The sequence below is a fragment of the Muscardinus avellanarius genome (genome assembly GCF_963383645.1).
Source record: "Muscardinus avellanarius genome assembly, chromosome: 7".
NCBI classification, from domain to species: Eukaryota; Metazoa; Chordata; class Mammalia; order Rodentia; family Gliridae; genus Muscardinus; species Muscardinus avellanarius.
Window position 1 is genome coordinate 78,496,477 of NC_137793.1, and position 26,588 is coordinate 78,523,064.

At 38.5% G+C, this 26,588-nt stretch overlaps 1 protein-coding gene across 4 annotated transcripts in view; it reads left to right on the forward strand.

Moving 5' to 3' along the window:
- INTS7 (integrator complex subunit 7) overlaps window positions 1–26,183 on the forward strand; it is a gene marked incomplete at both ends in the record, with an annotated part of 85,267 nt that extends 59,084 nt beyond the window's left edge. For 2 of the 4 annotated variants that reach the window (XM_080699385.1, XM_080699388.1), the window contains 10 exons: window positions 2,796–3,035; window positions 5,302–5,439; window positions 7,171–7,377; window positions 12,172–12,366; window positions 12,884–12,987; window positions 14,536–14,604; window positions 16,638–16,770; window positions 21,504–21,602; window positions 23,171–23,356; window positions 25,896–26,183. In XM_080699385.1, coding sequence (XP_080555511.1) covers window positions 2,796–3,035; window positions 5,302–5,439; window positions 7,171–7,377; window positions 12,172–12,366; window positions 12,884–12,987; window positions 14,536–14,604; window positions 16,638–16,770; window positions 21,504–21,602; window positions 23,171–23,356; window positions 25,896–26,183 — 1,659 coding nt within the window. The remainder of the gene's footprint in view (window positions 1–2,795; window positions 3,036–5,301; window positions 5,440–7,170; window positions 7,378–12,171; window positions 12,367–12,883; window positions 12,988–14,535; window positions 14,605–16,637; window positions 16,771–21,503; window positions 21,603–23,170; window positions 23,357–25,895) is intronic. The other 2 variants (XM_080699387.1, XM_080699386.1) reach the window with 2 other exon arrangements.
- Window positions 26,184–26,588: the final 405 nt, after the last annotated feature.

The following is a 26,588-nucleotide window of genomic DNA, read 5'->3' on the forward strand; positions in this document are numbered from 1 at the left end:
AGTTCTGCCATTATAGGGTAAAAGCAGCCATGAACAAGATGTTTAAGGTGGGGAGAGAGAATGTCTGTATTCCAATAAAACTTTATTTACAAAAACAGGTAAGGGGTTAGATTTTACCCATAGCAAGTTTGTTGGCCCCTGGCTTAAACACTTGTTTTTGAGCCAAGCATGGTTGTGCATGCTTGTAATCCCAGTATGTGGGAGGCTGAAACAGGAGGATTGAAGTTACTGTGGCCAGCCTCAGTAACTTAGTGAGGCCCTCTTTCAAAATAAAGAATCAAATGGAGCTTGGGAACAGCTCAGAGGTAGAATGCTTCTAGCTTCCATCCCCAGTACCACACACACACAAATTTTCTTTTGATATTTACTTTGAAAGCTGACTTTTTAAAAATAGTATCTCAAAAGATAGACAAGATAGAAATCTGTGCCTTGGCCCATTTTGCCCTCAGCTGTCAGTATTAAGTTTTAATAGATATATATGATGGTCCTAGACAATATAAATAGACAGTATACACATACTCATAGGTTTAATACTTACAAGACTAAAAAAACTGCTGGAATGACTAGCCAAACTCACTTGTGTGTAAGCATTCATTAATTTTTGGCATATAAAATACTAGTTTATAACCCAGTGGAAGAATTACTATTAAGAATTTTTACCGCTGGGTGTGGTGGCGCACGCTTGTAATCCCAGCACTTGGGAGGCTGAGACGGGAGGATCGCATAGGCTCAAAGCCAGCCTCAGCTACTTAGTGAGGCTCTCAGCAACTTAGTGAGAGCCTGTTTCCAAATAAAGTAAAATAGGTCTGGGAGTGTAGTCCGGAGGTAGAAAAGCCCCTGGGTTTCATCCCCAGTACCACCAAAAAAAAAAAGAGAATTTTTACCTTAGTACAAAAATGATCTCTCATATATATCTATATATATGTATATGTATATAAGATTTTTTTAAATGTGAAATGAGACTGCTAATATTGGAGTAAACATAAAATACAATTATAATATGAAATTAATAATAAAGTAAAGCATAGTTATTAGAAGTAAAAAGCTATTATATACAGCTGTGATCCCAGTACTTGAAAGGCTGAGATAGGAGGGATCGCAAGTTCTTCAAGGACAGCCTCAGCAAGTTGTGAGATTCTCAGCAATCTAGTGGGGTCCTGTTTCAAAATAAAAATAAAAAAGGGAGGAGGTATATATGGGAGATAGAATGCCCCTGGGTTCATCTAGCATCAAGGGGGTAGGGGATTATTATATATACATTGGAGAGTGCAAGAGCTTTAGCTTATCTAAGGTATGGTTTGAAAGAAATCAGGACTTAATTTTGCATGTTAAGAAAAGGTGTAGCCGGGCGTGGTGGCGCACGCTTGTAATCCCCACGCTTGGGAGGCTGAGACAGGAGGATCGCACAGGTTCAAAGCCAGCCTCAGCTACTTGGTGAGGCTCTCGGCAACTTAGTGAGACCCTGTTTCCAAATAAAATAGAAAATAGGTCTGGGAGTATAGCCTGGAGGTATAAAGCCTCTGAGTTCCACCCCCAGTACCACCAAAAAAAAAAAAAAAAAGGTGTGAGCTTGGTGCAGTGGTGCACACTTGTAATCCCAGCATTTGAGAGACTGAGACAGGAGGATTGCAGGTTCACGGCCAGCCTTAGCTACTTAGTAAGGCCCTCCATAACCAAGGTCTCTTGGTGAGACCTTGTTTCAAAAATAAAGAAGAAATAGGGCTGGGGGTATAGTTTGGAGGTAGAATGCTCCTGGCTTCCACCCCTAGTAACCACACACAAAATAAGAAAAGGTATGATGTGGTCACAATGGTGAATAATAAAGAAGGTAACCCCATTAGTAAAAGTTGGTAATGTATAGGTGGAAAAAGGAAATAGGCAACATGTGTTTGGCAGTACCATTGAGAGGATCCTCAGAATCCCTCTTAATACCATAATACCTTCATTTTTTTTTTTTTTTCTTTTTAAGTAAAACAAATTCTTTTGCCAACAGTCCTAAATTTCTGTGAAACACTGGTCTTGGCATAAGGGGACATATGTAAATGATCAAGAAAGGAGTCTGTGTTAGGAGCTTCTCATCTGGAGTAGGGTACTGACATTTATATAAGGAAGTATAGTACCAAGCTGAATGTAGTACAATCTGGTGTGTAAACAAGGAGGGACTGTAATGAGAGGACAGAGTTGGAGTGATGAATTTCAATTGAGAATGTTAGGGAAGATTCCAACAAGTAAATGTCATATGACTTGAGCCTTGAAAGGTGGATTTGAATTTTAGGAAAGATTGTTTGAGCTCAAAGAAGCACTGTTACAAAAGATCTGAAAGCAGAAATATACATGTTGGAAAAATGGTCAGTAGCCCATTATGACTAGATGGCATAATAGGAAATTGAAAAGGTGTTTGTACAGCTGGATCATGGAGTATATCAAATATCATGCTAAGGAACATGAATTAGAATTTTAAAATTATAAACATGCTCTAACCTTTGTTGTAATTATTATTTGTCAGTTTCCATTATGTGCCAAACTTTTCAAGATTCAGCAACTTAGTGAAACCCTGTTTAAAAATTAAAAATAAAATAGGACTGAGAATATAGCTTAGAGGTAGATTGCCCGTGGGTTCAATCCTCAAAAAATAGTATACTTCACAATCCTAGTGTGGAATTCAGTATGTAATGTGTTTTTTATGAAGGAAAATGTTAGGCCTACAAAAAACTTTTGCCCTTGACTTTTCCCAAGAACGTTTGTCTTGACTACCTTCAAAGTGTTAATTAGCCCATTTTGGTTTTGGTGTGCAGATAGCTCTAAATTGTATGGTGAAGTTGGCCAAGGGCAGGCCCCATCTTAGCCAGTCAGTGGTTGAGACCTTGCTGACACAGTTGCACAGTGCTCAAGATGCTGCCCGGATCCTGATGTGCCATTGCCTGGCAGCTATTGCCATGCAGCTGCCGGTGCTGGGCGATGGGATGCTTGGTGACCTCATGGAGCTCTACAAGGTGATTGGACGATCAGCCACAGACAAGCAACAGGAGCTTCTGGTAAAGAGCCACTTTTTTAAAATCTGCTGTGAATGACAAGATCTAGTATAGTGGTTTTATTTATAAGACTTACAGAAGACTTTTATATAAAATGTATAGAAGTCAGTACTTTTTTGACTCCTTAAAAAGCAAAACAAACCGGATGTGGTGGCACATGCGTGTAATCCCCACATTTGGGAGGTGGAGACAGGAGGATCGCACAGGTTTGAAGCCAGCCTCAGCTACTTTGAGGCTCTCAGCAACTTAGTGAGACCCTGTTTCCAAATAAAATATAAAATAGGTCTGGGAGTATAACCCGGGGGTAGAAAGCCTCTGGTTCCACAAAGCCAGGTGTGGTGGCACACGTGTGTAATCCCAGCTCTTGGGAGGCTGAGACAGGAGGATTGCACAGGTTCAAAGTAACAGGGTGAAATAATTAAGGCCAAGAATGTGCTGAAGTCAAAGTAAAATTGGCATCCTGAGTCTTTTATACTACAAATTGAACATTCCTAATCCAGAAATCCAAAAACTTGAACTCTTCAGAAATCTATAAGCATTTTCAGCGGTTTTTGATTTGAGGGCATTTCTGATTAGGGATGCTCAACCAGAAAAGTCTGTGCAGACACTCCAAACTCTGAAGCACTTCTGATCACAAGCATTCTGGAGAAGGTTTGTTCAGCCAGTATTTTCCCTTTTGATTTAAAGGCTGTGCTGGTTCAAATCTAAGACTATTTCTGTCTCAAACTCTTGTCAAGTTAGCTTAGTATAACCAAAGCCCTCAGCCTGATGTTATTCTTTTATTACAGAGGATGAATTGGAAATAACTTTTTCTTATGCAAAGTAAATAATGAACTAAACTGTGTTTTGTATTTCAGAAAGTATAATTTAGAAATCTAATAATGATAATAAATTAACCCACATTCCTGTTTTTCATTACAGGACCTCTGTAGCTGTTTAGGATTCAATTTAGGCTTGTATAGATGATTGGGTTTAGGAAAGGTGGATGCTTAGGAAGCAACAGAAGCTGTGAAAGCTAGAGAATAACATTGATTTGAAAGTTCTCCACGACTGAAAGTAGGCTACATTCTGAATAGTTGTAAATGAAACGAAAGCTGTCAGGTGGTCACTGCACACTGTTTCTGTTCATCTGAAGGGAGAGCTTGAGAAAAGGCATAATGAATTGACCTATTGGCACCCACTTAGTTTAATCCTCTAGGGTGCATAGTGTAGAAGACTGACCCATCCCATTGTTTGCTGTCAGAAAAGGTTACTGATAACTAAATGGCAGTGCTCATAGTAATGACACCATATGTTTATCATAGTGTGTTTAACAGTATCTTTGTATGTGTCAGCGATAGTAAAAGGCAGCCAAGTTTATTTCTTACTGAAGTGGCATTTAAATTCATATTTTGTTCCCAGCGCTTGGGAGGCTGAGACAGGAGGATCACACAGGTTCGAAGCCATCCTCAGCTAATTAGTGAGGCTCTCAGCAACTTAGTGAGACCCTGTTTCCAATTAAAGTATAAAACAGGTCTGGGGGTATAGCCCGGAGGTAGAAAGCCTCTGGGTTCCATTCCCAGTACCACCAAAAAAAAAAAAAAAAAAAAATTAATGTTTTGTTCCCCTTTTTCTTTAGTACTACTTTTTAATATTTAATTATAAAATTAGGCAATTTTTATTATGAAATGTACAATATTCAAATAAATTTCAGCAACAATACAGTAAAAAGCCCTTGTATTCATCACCTAGCCTAAGAAAAAAGCATTTCCAATACAATTGAAGCCTACTGTGTAACTCCCTAATTGCATCTCTTCCCTTCCCAGAGGTGACCACCATCCTGAATTTGATATTTATCACTCTCATGCATGTTACAGTTTTACAACCTACATATATATCTCTAAGTAATACGTAATACTACTTTGCATATTTATATATGTTATATCACAAGTAATCTTTTACAGTTTACTAGTTTTGCTAATTATCTATAGTGGTAAGTATATCTTTATTTTATTCAGGTCACTGATGTGTAATATATCATATGATTGTATCATTTTATTCATCCTTATGTGTGGGCATTATTTCTAATTATTTGCTTTTATAAATCATGCTCTGAGTTAATGGAATAAGTTACTTAATGACTGCAAAATAAAAATTAACTATCAGTAGAAAACAAATATTGTTCTTTTTAAATAAGACTTGGTTTATATTCTCTTCCTTCGGGGTAGGCTAATCTGTGATATTGTGTAAAATTACACATTTTTTTTTCTTACTTCTTATTCAATGCTAGGTGAGTTTGGCTACTGTGATTTTTGTAGCCAGCCAGAAAGCCTTATCTGCTGAAGTAAAGGCAATCATTAAACAGCAGCTTGAAAGTGTCTCTAATGGATGGACTGTGTACCGTATCGCCAGACAGGCTTCTAGAATGGTAAGTGTTGTCCTTCTCAGTGACCAGGGCTGGTGGAAATGTCAGGTCATACGATTTAGATTTTGTGATTATTAGTCACAGTTAAAACTGAAAATAAAAGCCAGGCGTGGTGGTTCACGCTTGTAACCCCACCATTCGGGAGGCTGAGACAGGAGGATCGTGGTTCACAGACAACCTCAGCTACCTAGTGAGGCCCTTCGCAACTCAGTGAGACCCTGTTTCAAAAAATAAAAAGACGAGCTGGGTGTGGTGGCGCACGCTTGTAATCCCCACGTTTGGGAGGCGGAGACAGGAGGATCACGCAGGTTCGAAGCCAGCCTCGCTGGCTTAAGAGCCTGTTTCCAAATAAAAAATATAAAAATAGGTCTGGTAGTGTACCCCGGAGGTAGAAGGGTTTCACCCCCAGTACCACCAGATAAATAAATAAATAAATAAATAAATAAATAAATAAATAAATAATAAATAAGTATACTAAAATAGGGCTAGGATGATAAATAAAAAGTAAGTAAATAAATAAACTAATTAACTAACTAAAAAATAGGACTAGGATGTAGCTCCTGGGTTCCATTCCCGGTACTACCAAAAAAAAAAAAGAAACCCTGAAAATAAAGATGGAAGTACTTTTTACTTTTTACTTCTAAGAATGATGAAGGAAAGGACTAATCTTTTGTTTTTCTCATAAAAGAATGGTATATTCGTTGTTGGTGTTATGAGGAATGTACATTCTGAGATCTGTCTAAATATGTTATTAGTACTGCTTTCATTTTGCCTGCTGTTTCTATTCGTCTTGCTCAATGTACCACATCTTTCTTCCTTTTCTCTCCCTAACCTTACTATTTCTTAAGTAGAAATGGGAAAGTTGTAGTACCCTGTGTTTTTATCAGCCACATGAAAAATCTAACAATTTTTATTAACTTTCTTTGAGTAGAAATATAAAGCTCAATTTATACAGAAATCCTTCGGGGATAAGGCCAGAGAACAAAGTTGGAAAAGCATTAGTCTAGATGGTCAAAGTGAATGTTTTCATTGGACATGGTGGTACAGGCCAGAATCCCAGTACTTGGGAAGCTGAGACAGGAGGATTGCACGTTTGAGGCCAGCCTCAGCAACTTATTGAGACCCTCTTTCAAAATTTAAAACTGGATAGGAGTGTAGCTCGGAGGTGGAATGCTCCTAGGTGCAATCCCTAGCACCAAAAAAAAAAAGGGGGGGGGGGTAGGAGGGGGGAAGGGAGGAGGAATATTCTCAGTTTCATAGTTTTTCAAATGAAGAATGGACACTATTAGCAAAACAATGTTTTTCATTATAACAAGCTATGCCAAGTACCAAAGCAGTGTAGGAGATTGAGCATTCTTAGCCCCAGGTATTAAATAACATTCACATTCACCCCAGCAACTACCCCTCCCCTTGGGGCTTCTTCACCCTGCTAAACAAATAGCTCATCCAGAATGACATACAATAAAATTCTAGACTTAAGTTATAGTTAATTTCATTATTGTCTAATTGGAACTGTTTTAGTAAAGATCTTTAAGCCTTATGTTATATAAAATCAGCTCAGCATATTTTCTCTGAGGAAATATTCAAACTGAGTCTCAAAGCATTATGTAATATGAGGAATGATTGTCCAAGCTTATCTAGGGCTTGGGTTGATCTTTCAGCTGCTGCATCAACTCTTCCAAATATAAGAATCTCACCATGTGCCCCTTCTTTTTCGTTTTGTTTCTTTTTTAGGGTAATCATGACATGGCCAGAGAGCTGTATCAGAGCTTGCTGACTCAGGTTGCCTCAGAACACTTCTACTTCTGGCTGAATAGTTTGAAGGAGTTCTCACATGCAGAACAGTGTCTCACTGGGTTGCAGGAGGAGAATTACAGTTCAGCACTTTCTTGCATTGCTGAGTCTTTAAAATTCTACCACAAAGGGATTGCTTCCTTAACAGTAAGTCTTCTTAATTCTCCCTTGTTGGTGTTGATTTGTGTGAGAATTTTCTCCCTTCTCTTTATGGGTTATCTTATTTAAACTACTTGAAAAACCTCTGGTATATTTGGCAATATCAAAGTAACAATAGGTCATACAAATAAAATATAGTCTTTCCCTTTTTAATGTTCATGGATTGATGAAACTTGACATTTTATTCTTGTAAAGCACTGGTTAGGTACCACATGTGAAGAGGATTGCTGAATCCATGCAGAAAGGATAAGTAGTGTGGATGGAGATAGGATTCTTCCTCTCCAGACTTTTATTTGATCCCAGCCTAGTTCAGTGCCAACATCAGATAAAAGCCTCTGATTTCATCTACCTGGAAGCTAATCACTAAGTAAATAGTTGAGAGAGAGAGAGAGAGAGAGAGAGAGAGAGAGAGAGAGAGAGAGTGTGTGTGTGTGTGTGTGTGTGTGTGTGTGTGTCTGGAAATTGATCCCAAGACCTTGTACACACTAGGCAAGTGCTCTACCACTGAGCTACATCCCCAGTGAGTTTCTTTAAATAGAAGACATTATCAAGAATTCTAATATGTCACTTTTTACTTCTTTGTGATATCCAAATTAACAATCAACTACCTACAAGTTTTCACTAAAAAGAAAATAAAAGGGCTGCAGAATTCCAGAGTAGGGAGATTCTTAACATTCATGGTTTTTGTTGTTGTTGTGGTGGTTGTTATTTTGTGGTACTGAGGGTGGAACCCAGGGGCTTTTCTACCTCTGGGCTATACTCCCAGACCTATTTCATACTTTATTTGGAAATGGTCTCACTAAGTTGCTGAGAGCCTCACTAAGTAGCTGAGGCTTTGAATTTGTGCCATCCTCCTGTCTCAGCCTCCCAAGCACTGGGATTACAAGCATGTGCCACCACACCAGGTGACATTCATGTTTTGTTGAAATTAGTTATGGTCTGAAGCAAAAACCTGCTCCCTAAAATGAGCATTTTTTGCTTAATCTGTTTACTTAGTATGAACTTGAAAATAGCTTTTCTTCCTTTAAACTGAGTGAATATGAGCATTTACTGCCATTTTGGCTTCCTGACATAAATACTCCTACCTGAAATTGTACGGCTTTAAGGATTATGCTTTTCATCTGTTTCATCCAAACTAAAAAGAAGTTCAAAATTCTCTGCTTATGGGGACCTCATAGCAATTATTAAGTGTTTTAATTTGTCAGTGCAATGATTAATAAAAGAGTTGTCTAGCTTTATTTATTTATTTATACTGGGGATTGAACCCAGGAGCGTTCTACCTCTGAGCTACACCCCAGCCCTATTTTTTTATTCTGAAACAGTGTCTACATTGCTGAGGAGCTCACTAAGTTACTGAGCCTGGCCTCAAACCTTTGATCCACTTGTCTCCGTCTCCTTAGTACTGGGATTACAGGTGTGCACCACCATGGCCAACACACTTGTCTGGCTTTTTAGAGATAAAAATTATAAAAAGTGCTGAAGGTTAGGGATTTGGTTCAGTGGTAAAGTGCTTGCTTAGCATGCATGCAGCCCTGGGTTTAGTCTCCAGCACTGCAAAATAAATAAATGAATTAAATATAGTCAAATCCATAGAAACAAAGTAGAATGGTAATTGCCAGAAGCTAAGGTGAGGAAATGGGGTATTATGAGTATGGAGTTTCAGTACTACAAATGAAGAGTTGTGGATATCTCTTTACCACACTGTAAATATACTTACTAAACGTGTGTGTGTGCGTGTGTGTGTGTGTGTGTGTGTGTTACTAGGGGTGGAACCCAGGGGCTTTTCTACCTCCAGGCTACACTCCCAGACCTATTTTATACTTTATTTGGAAACAGGGTCTCACCAAGTTGCTGAGAGCCTCACTCAGTAGCTGAAGCTGGCTTTGAACCTGCGCGATCCTCCTGTCTCAGCCTCCCAAGTACTGGAATTACAAGCGTGCGCCACCACGCCCAGCCTAAATGTATATTTTAAAATGTTTATGATAGCAAGTTTTTTTGTTAGCTTTTTGTTATTGTTGTTTGTTTTGTTTTGGTTATGTGTGTGCTACTGGGGATTGAACTCAGGGACATTCTACTTCCAAGCTACACCCAGCCCTGTTTTATTTTTTATTTGGAAACGGTCTCACTAGGTTGCTGAGAGTCTCATTAAATTGTTGAGACTGGCTTTAAACATATAATCCTCCTGTGTCAGCCTCTCAATATTGGGAATATAGGTGTATCCCACCACACCTGGCTATGTCAGATGTTTTTTATGTATATACATCTTTTAAATGAACTTAACAGGTGTTTATAATACATACATACATACATACATACATACATACATACATACATGTAGCTTCATTGGTTTATTTAGCTAGCTCCACTTAGGATATGCACTAGAAATCAGAAATTCAGTGTAGTGGCATTATATGCACAAAATTACCTCTATTTATCCAACCAAAAGGGGAACAAAAGACATGATAAAGACAAATAATGGGAAAGGAAAACTGCTGCAATTTAAATAGTGGAACAGCCGGGTATGGTGGCACACACTTGTAATCCCCGCGCTTGGGAGGGGGAGACAGGAAGATCACGCAGGTTCAAAGCCAGCCTCACTGGGTTAAAGAGAACCTGTTTCCAAATAAAATATAAAATAGGTCTGGGAATGTAGCCCAGAGGTAGAAGGGTTCCATCCCTGGTACCACCAAAAATAAATAAGTAAGTAAGTAAAGGAACAGTTCTACCAGCCATTCATCCATTAGCCCAGAGCATGCATTAGAAGACATTTGTCATTTCTTTTTGAGGAATGTTTAGGAGTCGTTTTTACTATACACAATTTGCTTTATGTGCTAACCTTAAAACCCAACTCCATTCCAAGCTTAAGCATCTCTGTTCTTAAGCTTTTGCACAGGTGTAGGGAAATGTAAAGGATATACCTTTTGTTTCACTTTGGAATTATTCCTAATTCTCTAGTCGAAATTTTATTTCCTATACCTCTCCCATCTTTCTGGCAATATTACCTTTTAAAATCTTTGACTTTTATGGAGTCTATCTCTTCTGTGTTTCTGTTTTTGTTGTTGTTGTTGTTGTTGTTTGTGGTACTAGGGGTAGAACACAGGGGCTTTTCTACCTCTGGGCTATACTCCCAGACTTTTCTTATACTTTCTTTGGAAACAGGGTCTCACTAAGTTGCTGAGAGCCTAACTAAGTAGCTGAGGCTGGCTTCGAACCTGTGGGATCCTCCTGTCTCAGCCTCCCAAGCACAGGGATTACAAGCTTGTGCCACCATGCCCAGCTTTTTTCTGTGTGTGTGTGGTTTTTTTTTTTTTTAACATGTTTTAAATACCTATCTAACATTGCCTTCCTCTTCAATATAACATGATCTGAGAATCATCTCGGACCACTTTCAAGGTTATCCTCTTAAATCATTGATCAAATATTTCAGGTTACTCAGAAATAAACTCAGAGTATCAGCAAATCTCTCATTATATCTTGCTTCTCTTTCAGTTTTATAATGCATGTTAAAACAGTATTGCCAGTAAGATCGTCTGTACTGTATTTATAAAACAGTATTGTTTATATTAACTTGTATTCCTGTCCCTTTTGAAGTTGTTGACAAGTAGTATTTTGTTTGTTTATAGGTCTGGGAGTATAGCCCAGAGGTAGACAAAGCCCCTGGGTTCTACCCCTAGTACCACAAACAACAACAACAACAACAACACAGAAAAGATAGACTCCATAAAGGTCAAAGATTTGTTTATTTATTCATTATTTATTTATTTTGTGGCACTGGGGGTGGAACCCAGGGCTTTCTGCCTCCAGGCTACACTCCCAGACCTATTTTTATGTTTTATTTGGAAACAGGGTCCACTAGATTGCTGAGAGCCTCACTAAGTAGTTGATCCTGGCTTTGAACCTTTGCGATCCTGTCTCAGCCACCCAAGTGCTGGGATTACAGGCATGCGCCACTGCACCCAGCAATTTAAAATTGCAAGTAGCAGCTAAAGGGGCAGAGGTGGATTTGATCTTTTTATTGATAATGATCTAGTGAGTTGACAGGTTGTGGGGTCTTTGTGATTATAAGAGTTAAGGAAACTTTTTTTCCTTGTTTCTAAGGCAGGCCTTGAAACTGTGATCCTTCATGTCTCAGCCTCCCAAGTATTGGGATTACTGACATGTACCACCATGCCTAACTAAAGAACCTTTGGATGTCAGTAACACATATAGTTTTTCAAGCTGATGATCATAACTGTATATTTTCCTTCTGATATTACTTAATTCTCTTTTATAAGTTAGATTTGTATCCATCAATGTTGTAACTGCTGCACCTATACATAAACTGTGTCAAATGTCCTTCACTCTACCAGGGGGATTGATTCCAGAACTCCTTTTAGATACCAGGACTCACAAATACTTAAGACCTTGTATAAAAAAAAGCAGAACATTTCCATATAACACATGCATATCCTCTCTCATACTTTAAATCATCTCTTGATTACTTTTAAAATACCTAATACAATTTAAATACCATGTAAATTTAAGTGTACTTTAAATGCTATTTAATTTTGTAACATTTAAATTGTACTAGGTATTGTAAGTAATGTTATAATATTTATAAGGAATAAAAACAAGAAAAAATACTTTGTACATATTTAATACATATGGAATTTTTTCCAAATATTTTTAACCCGATTCGTTGAATCTACAGATGTAGAACCCACAAATTTAGAGGGTCAACTGTAATTGGTACTGCCCTTCTCTCTGTTGTGTTTGTTTAAAACTTTTTAAATTTTTTTCCAGGCTGCCAGTACACCACTGAATCCTTTAAGTTTTCAGTGTGAATTTGTAAAGCTCAGGATTGACCTTCTACAAGCCTTCTCTCAACTTATTTGTACTTGTAATAGCCTAAAGACAAGCCCCCCACCAGCAATCGCCACCACAATTGCCATGACCTTAGGAAATGACCTTCAGAGGTGTGGACGCATCTCCAACCAGGCATGTCTGAACTTTCTTTTCAATGTAGTTTTTAATTATACTTGAGAGTTTTTTAAAATTAGTTGTGAGATGAAAAGTTCTGAAAGTTAAAAATCAGTGATTTGATTCAGACATTGCATCAGATGCTACATATGTCTTGCCAAATAGGCTGATGTATAGAAAAACAAAGCATTGATGGTGTCTCATTGGGAGCTGCCTGTTTATCTAAAGAAAATGAGATGACCAGTTAAAGAAACTTGGAAATGTTTTTGTTAATTATTTTAGTGGAACTTGAAGAAACTAAAATGCAGTCATTTTGTTCCTGTCTATCATACATAAATTATTATAGTTTTGTGAGCATTTATAGTTTCATGAAAATCTTGCCATCTTTGTTCATTTTAATTAACAAATTTTATGAAAATAAATGACAAGAGTTCAATTTTTCTTTGAATTTTTGATGTGAGGATGAACTTTTTGTTTTTGTTGTTGATGTAATTACAGTCATTTTTGTTTGTCATAATTGATTTCTTCTTCATAGATGAAACAGTCTATGGAAGAATTCCGAAGCCTTGCTTCGCGGTATGGGGATCTCTATCAGGCATCTTTCGACGCTGACTCGGCAACTTTGAGGAACGTAGAACTGTATCCTAAACTTTTTCCAGTATACTTTTGGAAAGTATTCTTTTAAGTATGGACTAAATACTTCAGATATGCTTACCTGCAAAATACATGGTAGATTGCCCTCAAATTTATTATAATAAATTTCTCCTTTGAAATTTGGTACAGAATAATGTTCCTTATTAACTCAAGTTTAAAGAGTAGTGAAGCAGTGGTGGGGATTCTGCACCTGCAGGAGAAGAACAGCCAAAGCTTTAGGCTTGCTAGGCACAGAGGTGTGCGCCTGTAGCTACTCAGAAGGCTGAGGCAGAGGGTCGCTTGAGCCCAGGAGTTGTAGTGTGACCTCCCTCCCTTTTTTTTCTTTTTCTTTCTCATACTGGGTATTGAAACCAGGAGCATACTGCTTCTGAATATACCTCAGCCCTTTATAAATTTGGGGGGTGGGTACTGAGGGCCAAAAAGGTGTTGTTGTTTTTTACCTCTGAACTACAGCTCAACCTTTTTTTTTTTTTTTTTTTAATGGGATCTCACTAAGTTGCTGAGGCTGTCCAAGTACCTGTGATTCTCCTATCTCAGCCTTCCACATACTGGGGTTACAGGATACACCACTACTCCCTGCTGTGAGACCCTATTTCAGAGAAAAAAAGCCTAAGAGCCTGAGTCCTAGAGCATGACATGCCTTGTGCCCATGTGAGCTACAGCAGACAACACAATACGTTTCCTATTTCACCTCAAGTTTCTTCATGGCTCACAATCCTAGTTCTCCTTACCTTTATTAATGATTTATTCAGTAGTTCTAGTCATCACTTTTGTTCCCATATTCTTTAAATTCTCCATATTTTCTTTTTTATTTTTTTAACTGTCTTTGCAGTGCTGGGAATCAAATTCAGAGCTCATTCATGCTAGGCAAAGACTCTACCACTGGTCCACCCTTCTAACCCTCCATATTTTAATATTAGCAACTTTAAATTATTTTTGGAAGGAGAAAAGAAGTAAATTATTGTACAGGCATAGGAGCTGCCAATCAGTAGTTCTTGTTTTGGTTTACCAATGGAACTCTAATGTATGCTGTGGACCTTCTGCCCTGCAAAATACATATGTGCACATAGATCCCAAAATCTACATGCAGTCAGGGGAATTGACTGGTCTCTTATGTCCCAGCTTAGGCACCGTGGAGGTAAAGGCTCTACAGACTATTGGTTTTTTTCTTTTTTTACAAAAAAACTTGTAGCCCTGAAACACTTTTTTTTCCCTTGTTTCAAACTTTTATTAAGAACCCCAGTCTTCTAAGACAGACAAAAAGAGTTGCCCTGGATGAATCACCAGGCCTTTTGCCTGGTTCCCCATTCCCATATTACCCAACATCTGAAAAGCCCTTCCTAGAATAGAGTTTAAGAATCACCAGTGTAGACAATGCCTATTCCTTAAAGAGAAGAAAAAAGTCACAGACTGTTGAGTTGAAAGCATTGTAATTTCACTAAAAGTACAAACCTTGACTCATTTAGTATTTGGGTAAGATAAAATCTATAGTAGATTTTTCTGTTTTCATGTAAAATCTTAACATTAATCCAGACAACAGCAGAGTTGTTTACTGATTTCTCACGCTATAGAAGCCCTGATTTTGGATCCAGAATCAGCAAGGTAATTCTCAAAATAGTTTACATTACAAAACACTTTCAGGTATTTTGTTTTACATAGTCATCACAACAGTGATTTGGAGAAGAAATTACAGGGGAAAAAAAAAACAAGAATTCTTCTGATATTTGTCCAGAGTCACGTAACTAGAGACCAAATATAAGTTGTCTTACTCCAGTGTCTAAGTACCTCCTGGTTGTAGGTTGACCTGGGAAATTAACTGGGAAGGTATTCTGTGGATATGAGCATTTCTTGTATATATTTTTTACAACTATACTTTGTTATAAAAAAATTAAACTTGACATTTTTATTCTTTGGTTTTCTTAACCAAAAGATAGTTCTGCATTTGCTGTATTAAATTCTCCTTCCCTCCCCTAGTAACTAATTGATTATTCCAAAAATTATCTTTATTAAAGAGTATTGCCTTTTGTTCCCATGAGAGTATTCTGCTTTGGAAAATACATTTAACTGTTCATGGTCTGAATCTAGGAAGGCCTGAGACTCCAAAATCAATTTTCTCAAAGAGAATGTCATTAAGAAAGCACTTAAAATTTCTCGACTAAAGTCTTTGCTGTTGGTTTTGAAGTGGTAGCCACCCTCAGACAAGCCACTTGGCTGTTTTTTCCATTTTTATGATCCATTTTAATATATTTGTTTCTTAATGAAACTTAAACTATATCACCAAGTAGGGAACAGAGCTTTAGAGCCAGGCAGTTATTAATATGAATCCTTTATTAATATACTTGACCTCACTCAGCCGTATGTGTGTAAACTATAGAAAATGATGCCCGGTTCCCAGAGTCGTTACGAAGATTAAATGAAATAACCTATATAAAGTGTCTAGTTAAACTGCTTTGCACATAGTAGGCATGAAAAAGATATAAGGGAATGAGACTAGTGTTAGTGTTATGACTAGCATATTTAAATCACTTATATTACATTTTCAAATATCCCTTTTAAAGTTTAGTTAAGCCAGGCTTGTTGGTGCATGCTTGTAATTCCAGTACTTGGGAGACTGAAACAGGAAGATCACACAGGTTCAAAGCCAGCCTCACCTACTTAGTGAGGCTCTCAGCAACTTAATGAGACCCTGTTTCCAAATAAAGTATAAAATAGGTCTGGGAGTGTATCCTGGAGGTAGAAAGCCCCTGGGTTTCATCCCCAGTGCCGCAATAAATAAGAGAGAGAGGGAGAGGGAGGAAGAAAGAAAGTTCAGATAAGATGCAAGGGTTTTGCCTTCTTATCTCACTTAGAAATACTTTCTAAAATTTGTCGGATTGCAGCAGTAGAGGAAAAAAAGAAGATATCTCGGTTAAACTTCGCAGCATGTTCTATGTGCCTGCTCTCCCATGCACATTCCTGTGCATTTTCTTTTCATGTTTTAGTTTCATACATTTCCCCCATCCTAAATGTCCTGGTATTTTACATCTCTCCAAATCTTACATATTGCACTTTACATAGTGATTTGTTCAAGATCATTCTCTTATGTCATTCCTCAGCTCTTTCTATAGTCAGATCTAATATTTGCATTTGGTAAACTATTGGTAATTTGGCACTTATCTGCCAGCTTTATTGATAGTTACCTTTTCAACTCTCTATTACTTCATAGCAGTTCCAAGTTTCGACAACTGTATCCTAACAGCCAAAGTGATTAAGAATTATACCATTTGAGTTGAGGTCTATCCCGATGAGGCTTCCCTTGTAGCCTACACATCGTTGGAAATGCCTCATAGAGTAATGCTGTGGTTTTGCTTTACTCACAGGACTATTTATTAGGTCTGTGAGAAGGAACTACAAGACAGTTTGAAAAAAAAAAAAAGTATTATTTGAGATCAGATCTGAGTTGAAATTCCAGCTTGCAAGTTACTAATGATATGGATGTAGGCAAGTTAACCTCTCCAAGCCTCAATTTCCTTTTCTTTAAATGGAAATAACCTCGTTGTTTTAAAATTTTAGTGAGACTGTGTGGAAAGTGCCTGGCACATTTACACATTGACAGAGTTACCATTTTGGTTAATTGATTGTAATCTTTACTTCAGTTTCCAGGAATATGGGTCTACTGGAGCAGCCCATGCTGATAGTGAATATGAGAGAAGAATGATGTCTGTATATAATCATGTCTTGGAGGAGGTGGAATCACTCAATCGGAAATATACTCCTGTTTCTTATATGGCAAGTGGTGTTTGTTTCATTGAGTTTTTATTATGTGGAAGTGGATATTTTATTCTTCTCTAACTCACCATATAAGCTCTATAAATTAACCTCCGTGCCTCTTTCCTTATCTGTAGAACAGGGTTAATACTATACATGCCTTGTGTCATTGTGAAGATTGAAGGGGTGCTCCATGGCAGCACTTGACATCTCTAGCTGCTGCATAGCCACACTACAGTAATAAACTCTGCTTACCTGAATGCAAACGAAACTTTTTGTTGTTTTCTTACAATTTAACTGAAGTTGCAATAATTCCCTGGCCACAGATAAGGAATCACTTAGAGAACTTTTCTTTTTTTTCTTGTGTTCCTAAGGATTAAACCCAAGGGCATTCTACCTCTGAGCTACACTCCCAGCTCGATTTTTTTTTTTTTTTTTTAAACAGGGTCTTACAGAGTTACAGAGGGCCTCTCTAGGTTGCTGAGGCTGGCTGCAAACCTGCAATCCTCCTCTTGCAACCTCCCAAGTACTGGGATTACAAGTGTGTGCCACCATGTTCAGTTGAGAGCATCTTTAAAAATATATCAATATCCAGTCTCCACCCTACACCAGTTAACTAAATCTCTGAAAAGGAGGCCTAAACATTAGTATAGACAGTATCCAGTTTAGGATGGTTCAGTTATAATTTTTCAGCTTTATAGTGGTACATATTCATAAAATGATGCATAATCAGAAGTGATTTCTCATATAACCATTCTGTTTTTCACTTTTAGTACAATATTCAATAAGTTATATGAAATACTCAACAATTTATTTTAAAATATGCTTTGTATTAGATGATTTTGCCCGCATAGAAGCTAATATGGGAGGTGTAACCCAGGGGCTTTTCTACCTCCGAGGTATATTCCCAGACCTATTTTATACTTTATTTGGAAACAGGGTCTCACTAAGTTGCTGAGAGCCTCACTAAGTAGCTGAGGCTGGCTTTGAACCTGTGTGATCCTCCTGTCTCAGCCTCCCAAGCACGGGGATCACAAGTGTACACCACCATGTCCATCCTGAGCATTTTTAAGGTAGACTAAACTAAATTATATATGATGTTTCTTAGGTAAAGTGTACTAAATACATTTTTGACCTATGATATTTTCATCTTATGATGGGCTCATTAGAACATAATCCCATCATAAATTAAGGAGCATCTTATTTTTAGAAGTTTCCAGGTGATTCTGTTATGCTGCTAGGGCTGAAAACCACCAGCCAATTGAAGCAGAAAGTTCTGAGCTTGTTTTCTGACTGGCAGTAAATCGGTTCCTGTTAGATGTCCTTCAGTATACATACTTAGCGATCTTTAGCCTACTCAATCTGCTGCTTTGGGCACTGTTGAAAGCACTGGCTGTTTATAAATCTTCTCTCTGACTTCCCAGTCATAGGACGCACTGACACACACTCACTCAGGTTTTGTCCTCCCTGGCTGACCATTCCCCATTGTCTCAGGAAGCCATAGACTGGGTGGCTTAATGAATAAACATTTATTTCTCACAGTTCCAGAGACTAGAAAGTCTGGGATCAAGGTGCAATGTCATGGCCAGATACTACAAAGATCAGCTTAGGAACGAAGACAGAGGCCAGATGACAGAGGTTTAAACAGTGTTAAGGAGTTTGTGTTTTGTTCTTAAGGCACTGGGGCACCTTTTAGAGATTTTTAAATCGTACAGGAGAGAAGTGGTTAAAGTACAATTGTTTATTACTATACTGAGGCAATAATGGCTTGCAGAGCATGAAATTAAAGGGAAAAGGAGTGGTTACAATGCTTGTGCAGTAATCCAGAGTAAGGGCCAAATTAACAGTATGGCAATAGGAATGTGAAGAGTATCAGAGAACATGCATACACATATGCACATACTCACATTATACATATATATGTGAATGCTATTTAGGGTTTAGGGACAGTGTTTTCAAGGTTTGGTCTTTTATGTATGTATGTATTTGCTTTATTTAGATGTAATTTGATGGAGACATGACTTCATGCTTGCAGCTTGAGGGACATGAGTACACAACTGATTGATCCTTTACTGTCACAGAATATACAGGAGCCATAGAAGAGAGCGAAGGTTTCATTTGCAAACATTTGGCTGTGTCCTAGGCAGTTGTGTGATAAACAGTTCTAGGGTTGGAAGAAAGATAGGTTGGGGTGCAGGTAAGGTCATCAAGAGCATAGTTATTCTTTAAGTCATGAGAGTAGAGAGCATTACCTGTGGAAAAAATGAAAGGAGAGGATCTTAGGGAAGAAGGGGTAGATAAAGGGAAGAATCAGAAAAAGGGTCAGAACCACTACATTGATTTTCATGAATGCACTATCAGGTGTCACAGAAAATCAGAAAATGCAGAGACTGAAAAGTACTTATTGGATTTAGCAATTAAGAGTGTTAGACCTCCTGCTGGTATACTAGTCTTGATATGCTATTTGACATCTCCAGACTATTACTTTTATAGTAACCTGCTGCTAACACACCTATGGAGGTGTGCCCAAGGCATGAGTGACTTCAGAGGCAGTCCACAGTTTCCTAGTAGAGGATTCCACATCTATGTCCATTCCTTTAAAAGGTAGAATGGTGGCTTTCTGCCAGGAAAGAACCAGAGTTGCTTGTCTTCTCAGGTCTTACTTTTAAGATATCAGCCATGTGTGGTGACACACACCTGTAATCCCAGTACTTGGGAGGCTGAGAAAGAGGATCACAAGTTGGAGACCAACCTTAGCAATTTACTGAGACCCTGTTTCAAAATTTTAAAAATATTTTTTTTCTTTTTTGGTGGTACTGGAGATTGGACATGGGGGCATTCTACCTCTCATCTACAGCCCCAGCCTATTTTTTTGAGAGTCTCACTAAGTTGCAGAAGGTCTAAGTTGCTGAGGCTGACCCTGAACCTGCAATCATCCTGTCTCAGCCTCCCAAGTACTGAGATTACAAATGTGTGCAACCACACTTGGTGGATAAACAGTTTCTTTTTTATGAGTTCAGGTGTAGCTCCAAGCTAAAATGTCCCTGGGTTCAATCCCCCTTACCAAAAAGAGAAAAGATGTTTCTCTCCTTAAACACTAATATGGCAGCAAAGATTCCACCCAGTAGAATGTTTCTGCAAATGTTTCCTAGCCACCTTTGTACATGAAGACAAGTAGTACTCCTTTAGCAATTAAACTTCAGAAGTAGAACCAGTATCTTTAAACCTGTGTTGTGGTTGGGCAGGGCGTGGTGGCACACGCTTGTAATCCCTGTGCTTGGGAGGCTGAGACAGGAGGATCGCACAGGTTCCAAGCCAGCCTCAGCTACTTAGTGAGGCTCTCAGCAACTTAGTGAGACCCTGTTTCCAAATAAAATAGAAAATTGGTCTGGGAGTATAGCCCAGAGGTAGAAAGCCTCTGGGTTCCACCCCCAGTACCACCAAATAATAATAATAATAATAATAATAATAATAATAATAATAATAATAATTTTTAAAATCTGTGTTGTGGTTGTCTTGGGTAATAGATTTTGTGTTTGTCTATGAGTCCATTGGGCAAAAAATGTTTGTCTGCCTAAAACCAATAAGTAATGGATATTTCTGGCAACTTTTTAGAGCTATGTTTACAGCATGTACAACTAGGTAGCACCCTGCCTGGAGGCTCCAGGAACTCAGGAAGGCAGACAGCATGCTCTATAATACAGTGGTTTTCAATCTCTGTTGCCTGTGTGCACCATGGAGATGGGTGTAGACTAAGGACAATGTAATGCACCATGAAGCAGTGGTTCTGATTCATCCATAGTTAAAAGTGTTCTGATGATGCCTTGATTTTTTCTATCAAGTTTCTGAATAATTGGAGAAACTTAGCACAAAAATCACTGAAGAGACAGGCAGCATAGGTTCTAGTCCTGCCTTATTTCATTACCTATATGTGTGACCTGTGTCCTCAGCCAAATTAAAGATTTTCCTGGGTAATCTTTAAGGTATCTTTAAACTCCTAAATTATTAACCCTTTTCAATAATACTCCACGGATACACTCTTGTCTTTCTATTCCTCTACAGTTGTGCTAGAATTTTTCAGAACTCTGTTAAATGTATGGAATAGATTTTAGAAATGTTTTATTAAGGCCGGGCGTGGTGGTGCACGCTTGTAATCCCCGCGCTTCGGAGGCTGAGACAGGAGATCGTACAGGTTCAAAGCCAGCCTCAGCTACTTAGTGAGGCTCTCAGCAATTTGGTGAGACCTTGTTTCCAAATAAAATATAGGTCTGGGAGTATAGCCCAGAGGTAGAAAGCCCCTGGGTTCCACCCCCAGTACTACCAAAAAAAGAGGAAGAAGAAGAAACAATGTTTTATTAAAGTTTCAGAATTCCATAGGGGACAGTGATAGGGTCTTTAAATACTAGACAGTTCCCACCATTGCTCACTCTCTGGGACCCACTGCCTTTGGGACAGAGAAGCCACCTAGTGGAGATGGGATAAAAGAATGAGCCAGCTCAAAGCCGAGGTTTCATGCAGCACCTGGTGTCAGGCTTTGGGCATCTGCATCCTGACTGTGCCGGCTCATTTACTATACTCTTTGTCACTGTGTCCTGTGATAGTTACTTGATAGTCTAGAATCTCGCGTACTTATATAATATTATGGGTAGTAGCTCTAAGCTTTGTAAAAATGTGAAACTTGCCTAAGGCTCGATCTGAGGAATGTGGATTATCTTCCTTCTCTCATTTCACCTATTTTTTTTTTCTTTACCCAGCATACAGCCTGTCTCTGCAATGCCATCATTGCTTTGCTGAAAGTTCCCCTTTCATTTCAGAGATATTTTTTCCAAAAACTGCAGTCTACCAGCATAAAGGTAAGTAAGGTAAAGAGGCTATTAAGGTTAATATAGGTTAAAAAGCCAACTATTCTCTCAGGATTAAATGGACCATAGCTACACTTCATTAACTGAACTTTGTATAGTTGTTCTTTTTTTCTCCCTTTACCAAGCAATTTGGTGAAGAGAATGGGATTTGTTTTTAGCTGTTAGTGCCAAATACAACACAATAGGCATTTGTATAACTGGAGCCTGTCTCTTTTAATCTCCAGGAATAAGCTAGTGGGATTTTGGTTGGTTGGTTGGTGTTTTTTTAAATCATAGTCACTTTCAAGGATCTTGAGGTTAGTGTTAAGGCCCGCCTTTTGTGGGGGGGAGAGCAGAGAGAGAGAGAAAGAGAGATACTTGGAATTGAACCCAGGAGCATTCTACCTCCAAGCTATACCCCCCAGCCCTTTTTATTTTTTGTTTAAAACAGGGTATCACACGGTGCTGAGAGTCTCACTATTGCTGAGGCTGACTTCTAGGCTTTAATCCTTCATTTCAGCCTCCCAAGTCCTGGGATTATAGGCATGCATCATCATACCTGGCTGCATCTTTGCCTTTGAGTAATAGGTTTTGGCTAGTGAGTAAAGTTAACGTTTTGGAATATTTAAACCACTCAAAATTCAAAAGCTGCTTTTTACTCAAAGAATAGAATTGTTGAGAAAGCAGGAAATTACTCCTCCTGAGAGATTTCCTGGATTATTCTTATCAGTTAATGTCTTTAGTGAAACTTTATATCCATTTCAATACTTTTGGTTCCAAATAATAAACCATTCAACTTCAAAATGGCTCAACCAGGAAAATTGATTATCTAGATAAGAAATCCTAAAGTTAGAATGTATGTCTCTGGAGTTGATTAGTTCAGTGGCTCAGCAACATGAGAAAACTCAAGTTTCTAGCATCTTTTCATTTAGCAAAACTGACCTTCCTGTAAGTGAACTGAATTTGGGAATATTAATATGTTTTTAAAGAACAACTACTGCAAATGAGGGGTTAAAAATGTTATTTGATTAGCATACATGAAACACTGATTTCAACCCCAGCACCAAAAGAAAAAAAAATTGTTAGGTTGCTTTGTGGAAATCGACATATTTATATCATAATAACTAATCGTGTAAGTGGTTCTAGAAGTTCATTTGCATTTGAATTTAGTCTATTTAAATTACCTAAGAGCAAAGAGATTGCAGCTGGACATCTGGACATGCAAATTTATATAGTACATTTCCCTCCTGGAAGTGATTTCAGGTGAATATATATGTATATGTATATGTATATGTATATGTATATGTATATGTATACACATACTCTACCACAAACACCGGCAGAAAGTTCCTCTGCCATACTTTTATCCTCTGCTACCCTCAAAACTGAGGTCTGGTGGTATTTAGAAGGGGCCAAAGGGATAAGGAAGCTTATCTTTGAAGGCACTTCTGCCTGGTTGTGCCGATAGTTAGGGTGTGCTCATGGAAATGTGTTGATCTCTTACCAGTAATTAGCAGACATGTTTGTGGGAAGAAAGCGTACTCTCTGTGTTGGCATTGATTTTAATGTTCCCATTCCAGCTTGCTCTGTCGCCATCCCCCCGGAACCCTGCAGAGCCCATTGCTGTCCAGAATAACCAGCAGCTGGCACTAAAGGTAGAGGGAGTGGTTCAGCATGGATCTAAACCAGGACTCTTCCGCAAAATTCAGTCTGTCTGTCTGAATGTCTCGTCCACACTGCAGAGTAAATCCGGACAGGAATACAAGGTAATTGAGAAAAGAAGCAGGATACAGATAAAGATTTTGCCAACTTGTTAATGGAAATTTTTCATGGCTAAGCAGATTGTTTACACCTCCAAAGGGATCAGATGGACATAAATTAAAAGAACATATTGGGGTTTGAGGAAACTGTTATCTGGTACTTCTCTTATTTCTGCCTGAGCCAGTTAGTTGTAAAGAGACAAAGTATCCAGGCAGACAGAGATCAAAATGTGAGTTAGATCACTGTTAGAGTCATGGAGAAAGCTCTTCCAGGTACTAGTTGGATTTTTCCACCCAGCCACAGCCAGTGCACACGAGAGCACTTGCCCCTTTAAAAGTCATCAGAGAGGAGTACCCTCATGCATGAAGAAGAATGGAAAGCAAGGCGCTTAGCTCCCCCATGCCCAATTCCTGCTCTGAACCTAAACTATCAGTAAGACTTACCTTCTCCCTCAGATGCCAATAAGTTCATCTGATGAAAGCTTCCTCCCTATGGAAGAACTGCCCCCATATATGTATTTATACACACACCCACATGCTGGTCAGAAAGTCCTCCTTTGTGGATGTAACCCTAAGAATTTGTTGCTTTGGGAAGTCATGAGGAAGGTAAGTAGTAACCAAAACCAGGTTGACATTGTTAGCTGGAGCTCTGATATATGCTGAATATGTGCTCTCAAAATACTGACATTCCCATTTTCAGACATCTCTTTTCAATTCCTTGGTGGTTTATCCACAGTAAATGGAACAAGGAGCTAAGTCCACCACAGTTCTGCTAACAGAATTGTTCAATGCCCAGATTGATTGTGTGCAGATTTGAACTCAGGTCTCTATAGGCAAGGAAGAGGAGTATCAGTGAAGATATAAAAAGCATTTCATTTTCTTCCGTGGCTTAAGGTTAAAAAGCCAAGTACAAGCCGGTTGTGGTGGCGCACACTTGTAATCCCAGCATTCGGGAGACTGAGACCAGAGGATCGCAGTTCACGGACAGCCTCAGCTACTTAGTGAGGCCCTCTGCAACTCAGTGAGACCCGGCTTCAAATGCCCCGGGTTACATCCCCAGACCCGCAAAAAAAAAAAAAAAAAGCCACGTGCAGGACATGTTTAAGCCACCATATTTCTTTTCTTTTTTTCTTTCGTAACTTCCTCTCAGTCTGGAATCAATAAGGTTCAGCCTTCCTTCTCTCTCTCTCTCTCTTTTTTTTTTTTTTTTTTTTTTTGGTATTGGGGGTGGAACCCAGGGGCATTCTACCTCTGAGCTACATCCCCTGCCCTGTTTTTTTTTTCTTTATTTTGAAACAGGGCCTCATGAGTTTCGAAGGGCCTCACTAAGTAGCTGAGGCTGGCTGGCTGCGAAATATGATCCTCCTGTCTCAGCCTCCCAAATGCTGGGATTACAAGCGTGCATCACCACGCCCAGCTTGTTTTTTATTTTTTTGTAAGGAGCATTCTACCTCTGAACTACATCCCCAACTATTTTTATTTTTTATTTTGAAACAGTCTCACTAGGTTGCTGAGGCTGGACTCAAACCTGACTAAGCCTTCCTCTCTTTTGATTCATGACATAAAGTGTGGCCCTTTATGTCACCACTCAGTAAACATTGGTGAATAACAAAAAAGAAATCATTTACTCTAGACTATGCTTAAGAGTATAGCTGTTATGGGTGATTATAATATGAATTATATTATAGTGTCAGAGATTATAATGACTTTGTATACTTTAATCCAGTTCACAACTCTCTCCTCACTTTGAATTTATAATGACAGTAACCATGAACCTCTTTGTTGCTTGATCGTTTCCTCTTTTAATGAAAAAGGAACATTCAAACCTAGAAGCACTGCTTGTTGGTGTTGGCTTACCTCTCAAGAGGCAAGGATTAAAGTCAATAGTAAGCTGTGTAGGGCGTAATTACAGTGTTAATCACAGTGAATTTGTAGTTAATTTAAAATACAACTTTATTCAGGCTGATCAGATTGCTTGGGCCTAGTTTTCATCCTTTTAAGGAAGTTCTTGTTTGGTAAGTCTGCTTTATTAGGGAAATAAATTCTACAAAAACTAAGTGTAAAAAGAAAAAGAAAGAAAATAGTACCCATACCATAAATAATTCTAAGCTCTAATAGAGAATCTGCTCAAGTTCAGATTCCAGCTCTATCACTCATTAATTGTATTTTTTGTAAAGGAGGGGGTACTCAGGCTTGAACTCAGGGGCATTCTTCCTCCAAGCTATACCCTTAGCTCTTACATAAATATATATATTGAAACAGGGTCTCCTACATTGATGAGATTCTCACTACTTGCTGAGGCTGCCCTTGAATTTGGAGCCTCTGGATTACTGGGATTACAGGTGTGCCCCACCACACCCAGCTAACTGTATCTTTTGAGAACCTACTTAGCCTTTCTGCCTCAGCCTCCTCATCTGAAAAGCAAGAATGATAATAGTACCTACCTTCCGGTTGTTTGCAAGGACTAACCAGTACTTAGAACAGGACCTGGTTTAGAGTAAGGCTGAATAACTGTAGCTGTTAGTCAACAATTCTTTCATTTCAGATACCCATTGACAATATGACCAATGAGATGGAGCAGAGGGTGGAGCCTCATAATGATTACTTCAGTACCCAGTTTCTGTTGAACTTTGCTATCCTTGGAACACACAACATTACAGTGGAATCCTCAGTGAAAGATGCTAATGGTATTGTATGGAAGACTGGTCCCAGAACTACCATATTTGTCAAATCCCTGGAAGACCCCTATTCCCAGCAGATTCGCCTACAACAGCAGCAAGCCCAGCAGCCTTTACAACAGCAGCAACAGCGAAATGCTTATACTCGGTTTTAACCATGTGAGCACTACAGACTTGGAAGAGATTGATCAAATTGGCAGAAACAGTTTGCTTTTTCAAATGTATTTAGTGTGAAGGTTGTAATAAGACATCCAATTCATTGGTTTCTGTAATGTAGCATTCTAGAAAGTTTCCTTCCATAAAAATGTAGTTTGAGAAATAATTCGATTTCTAGCCAGAAATATTTTTTGTCTTTGTTCCTTCTTCCTTTATCTTATATTTAACATTTCATTGTTTTATTATTTTCTGTTGCTGGGCCTTTTCTTCTTTGAAGAACAGTTACATAATAGGATCATTGAATCAGCAAGTTTGACTACTTCTCCACTGTACATCATTTGCTGGAATTCTGAGCTAGGTAACGGAGGTTCTGTTCAGTTAGTGCAGAGTTTATCCATGGCAGT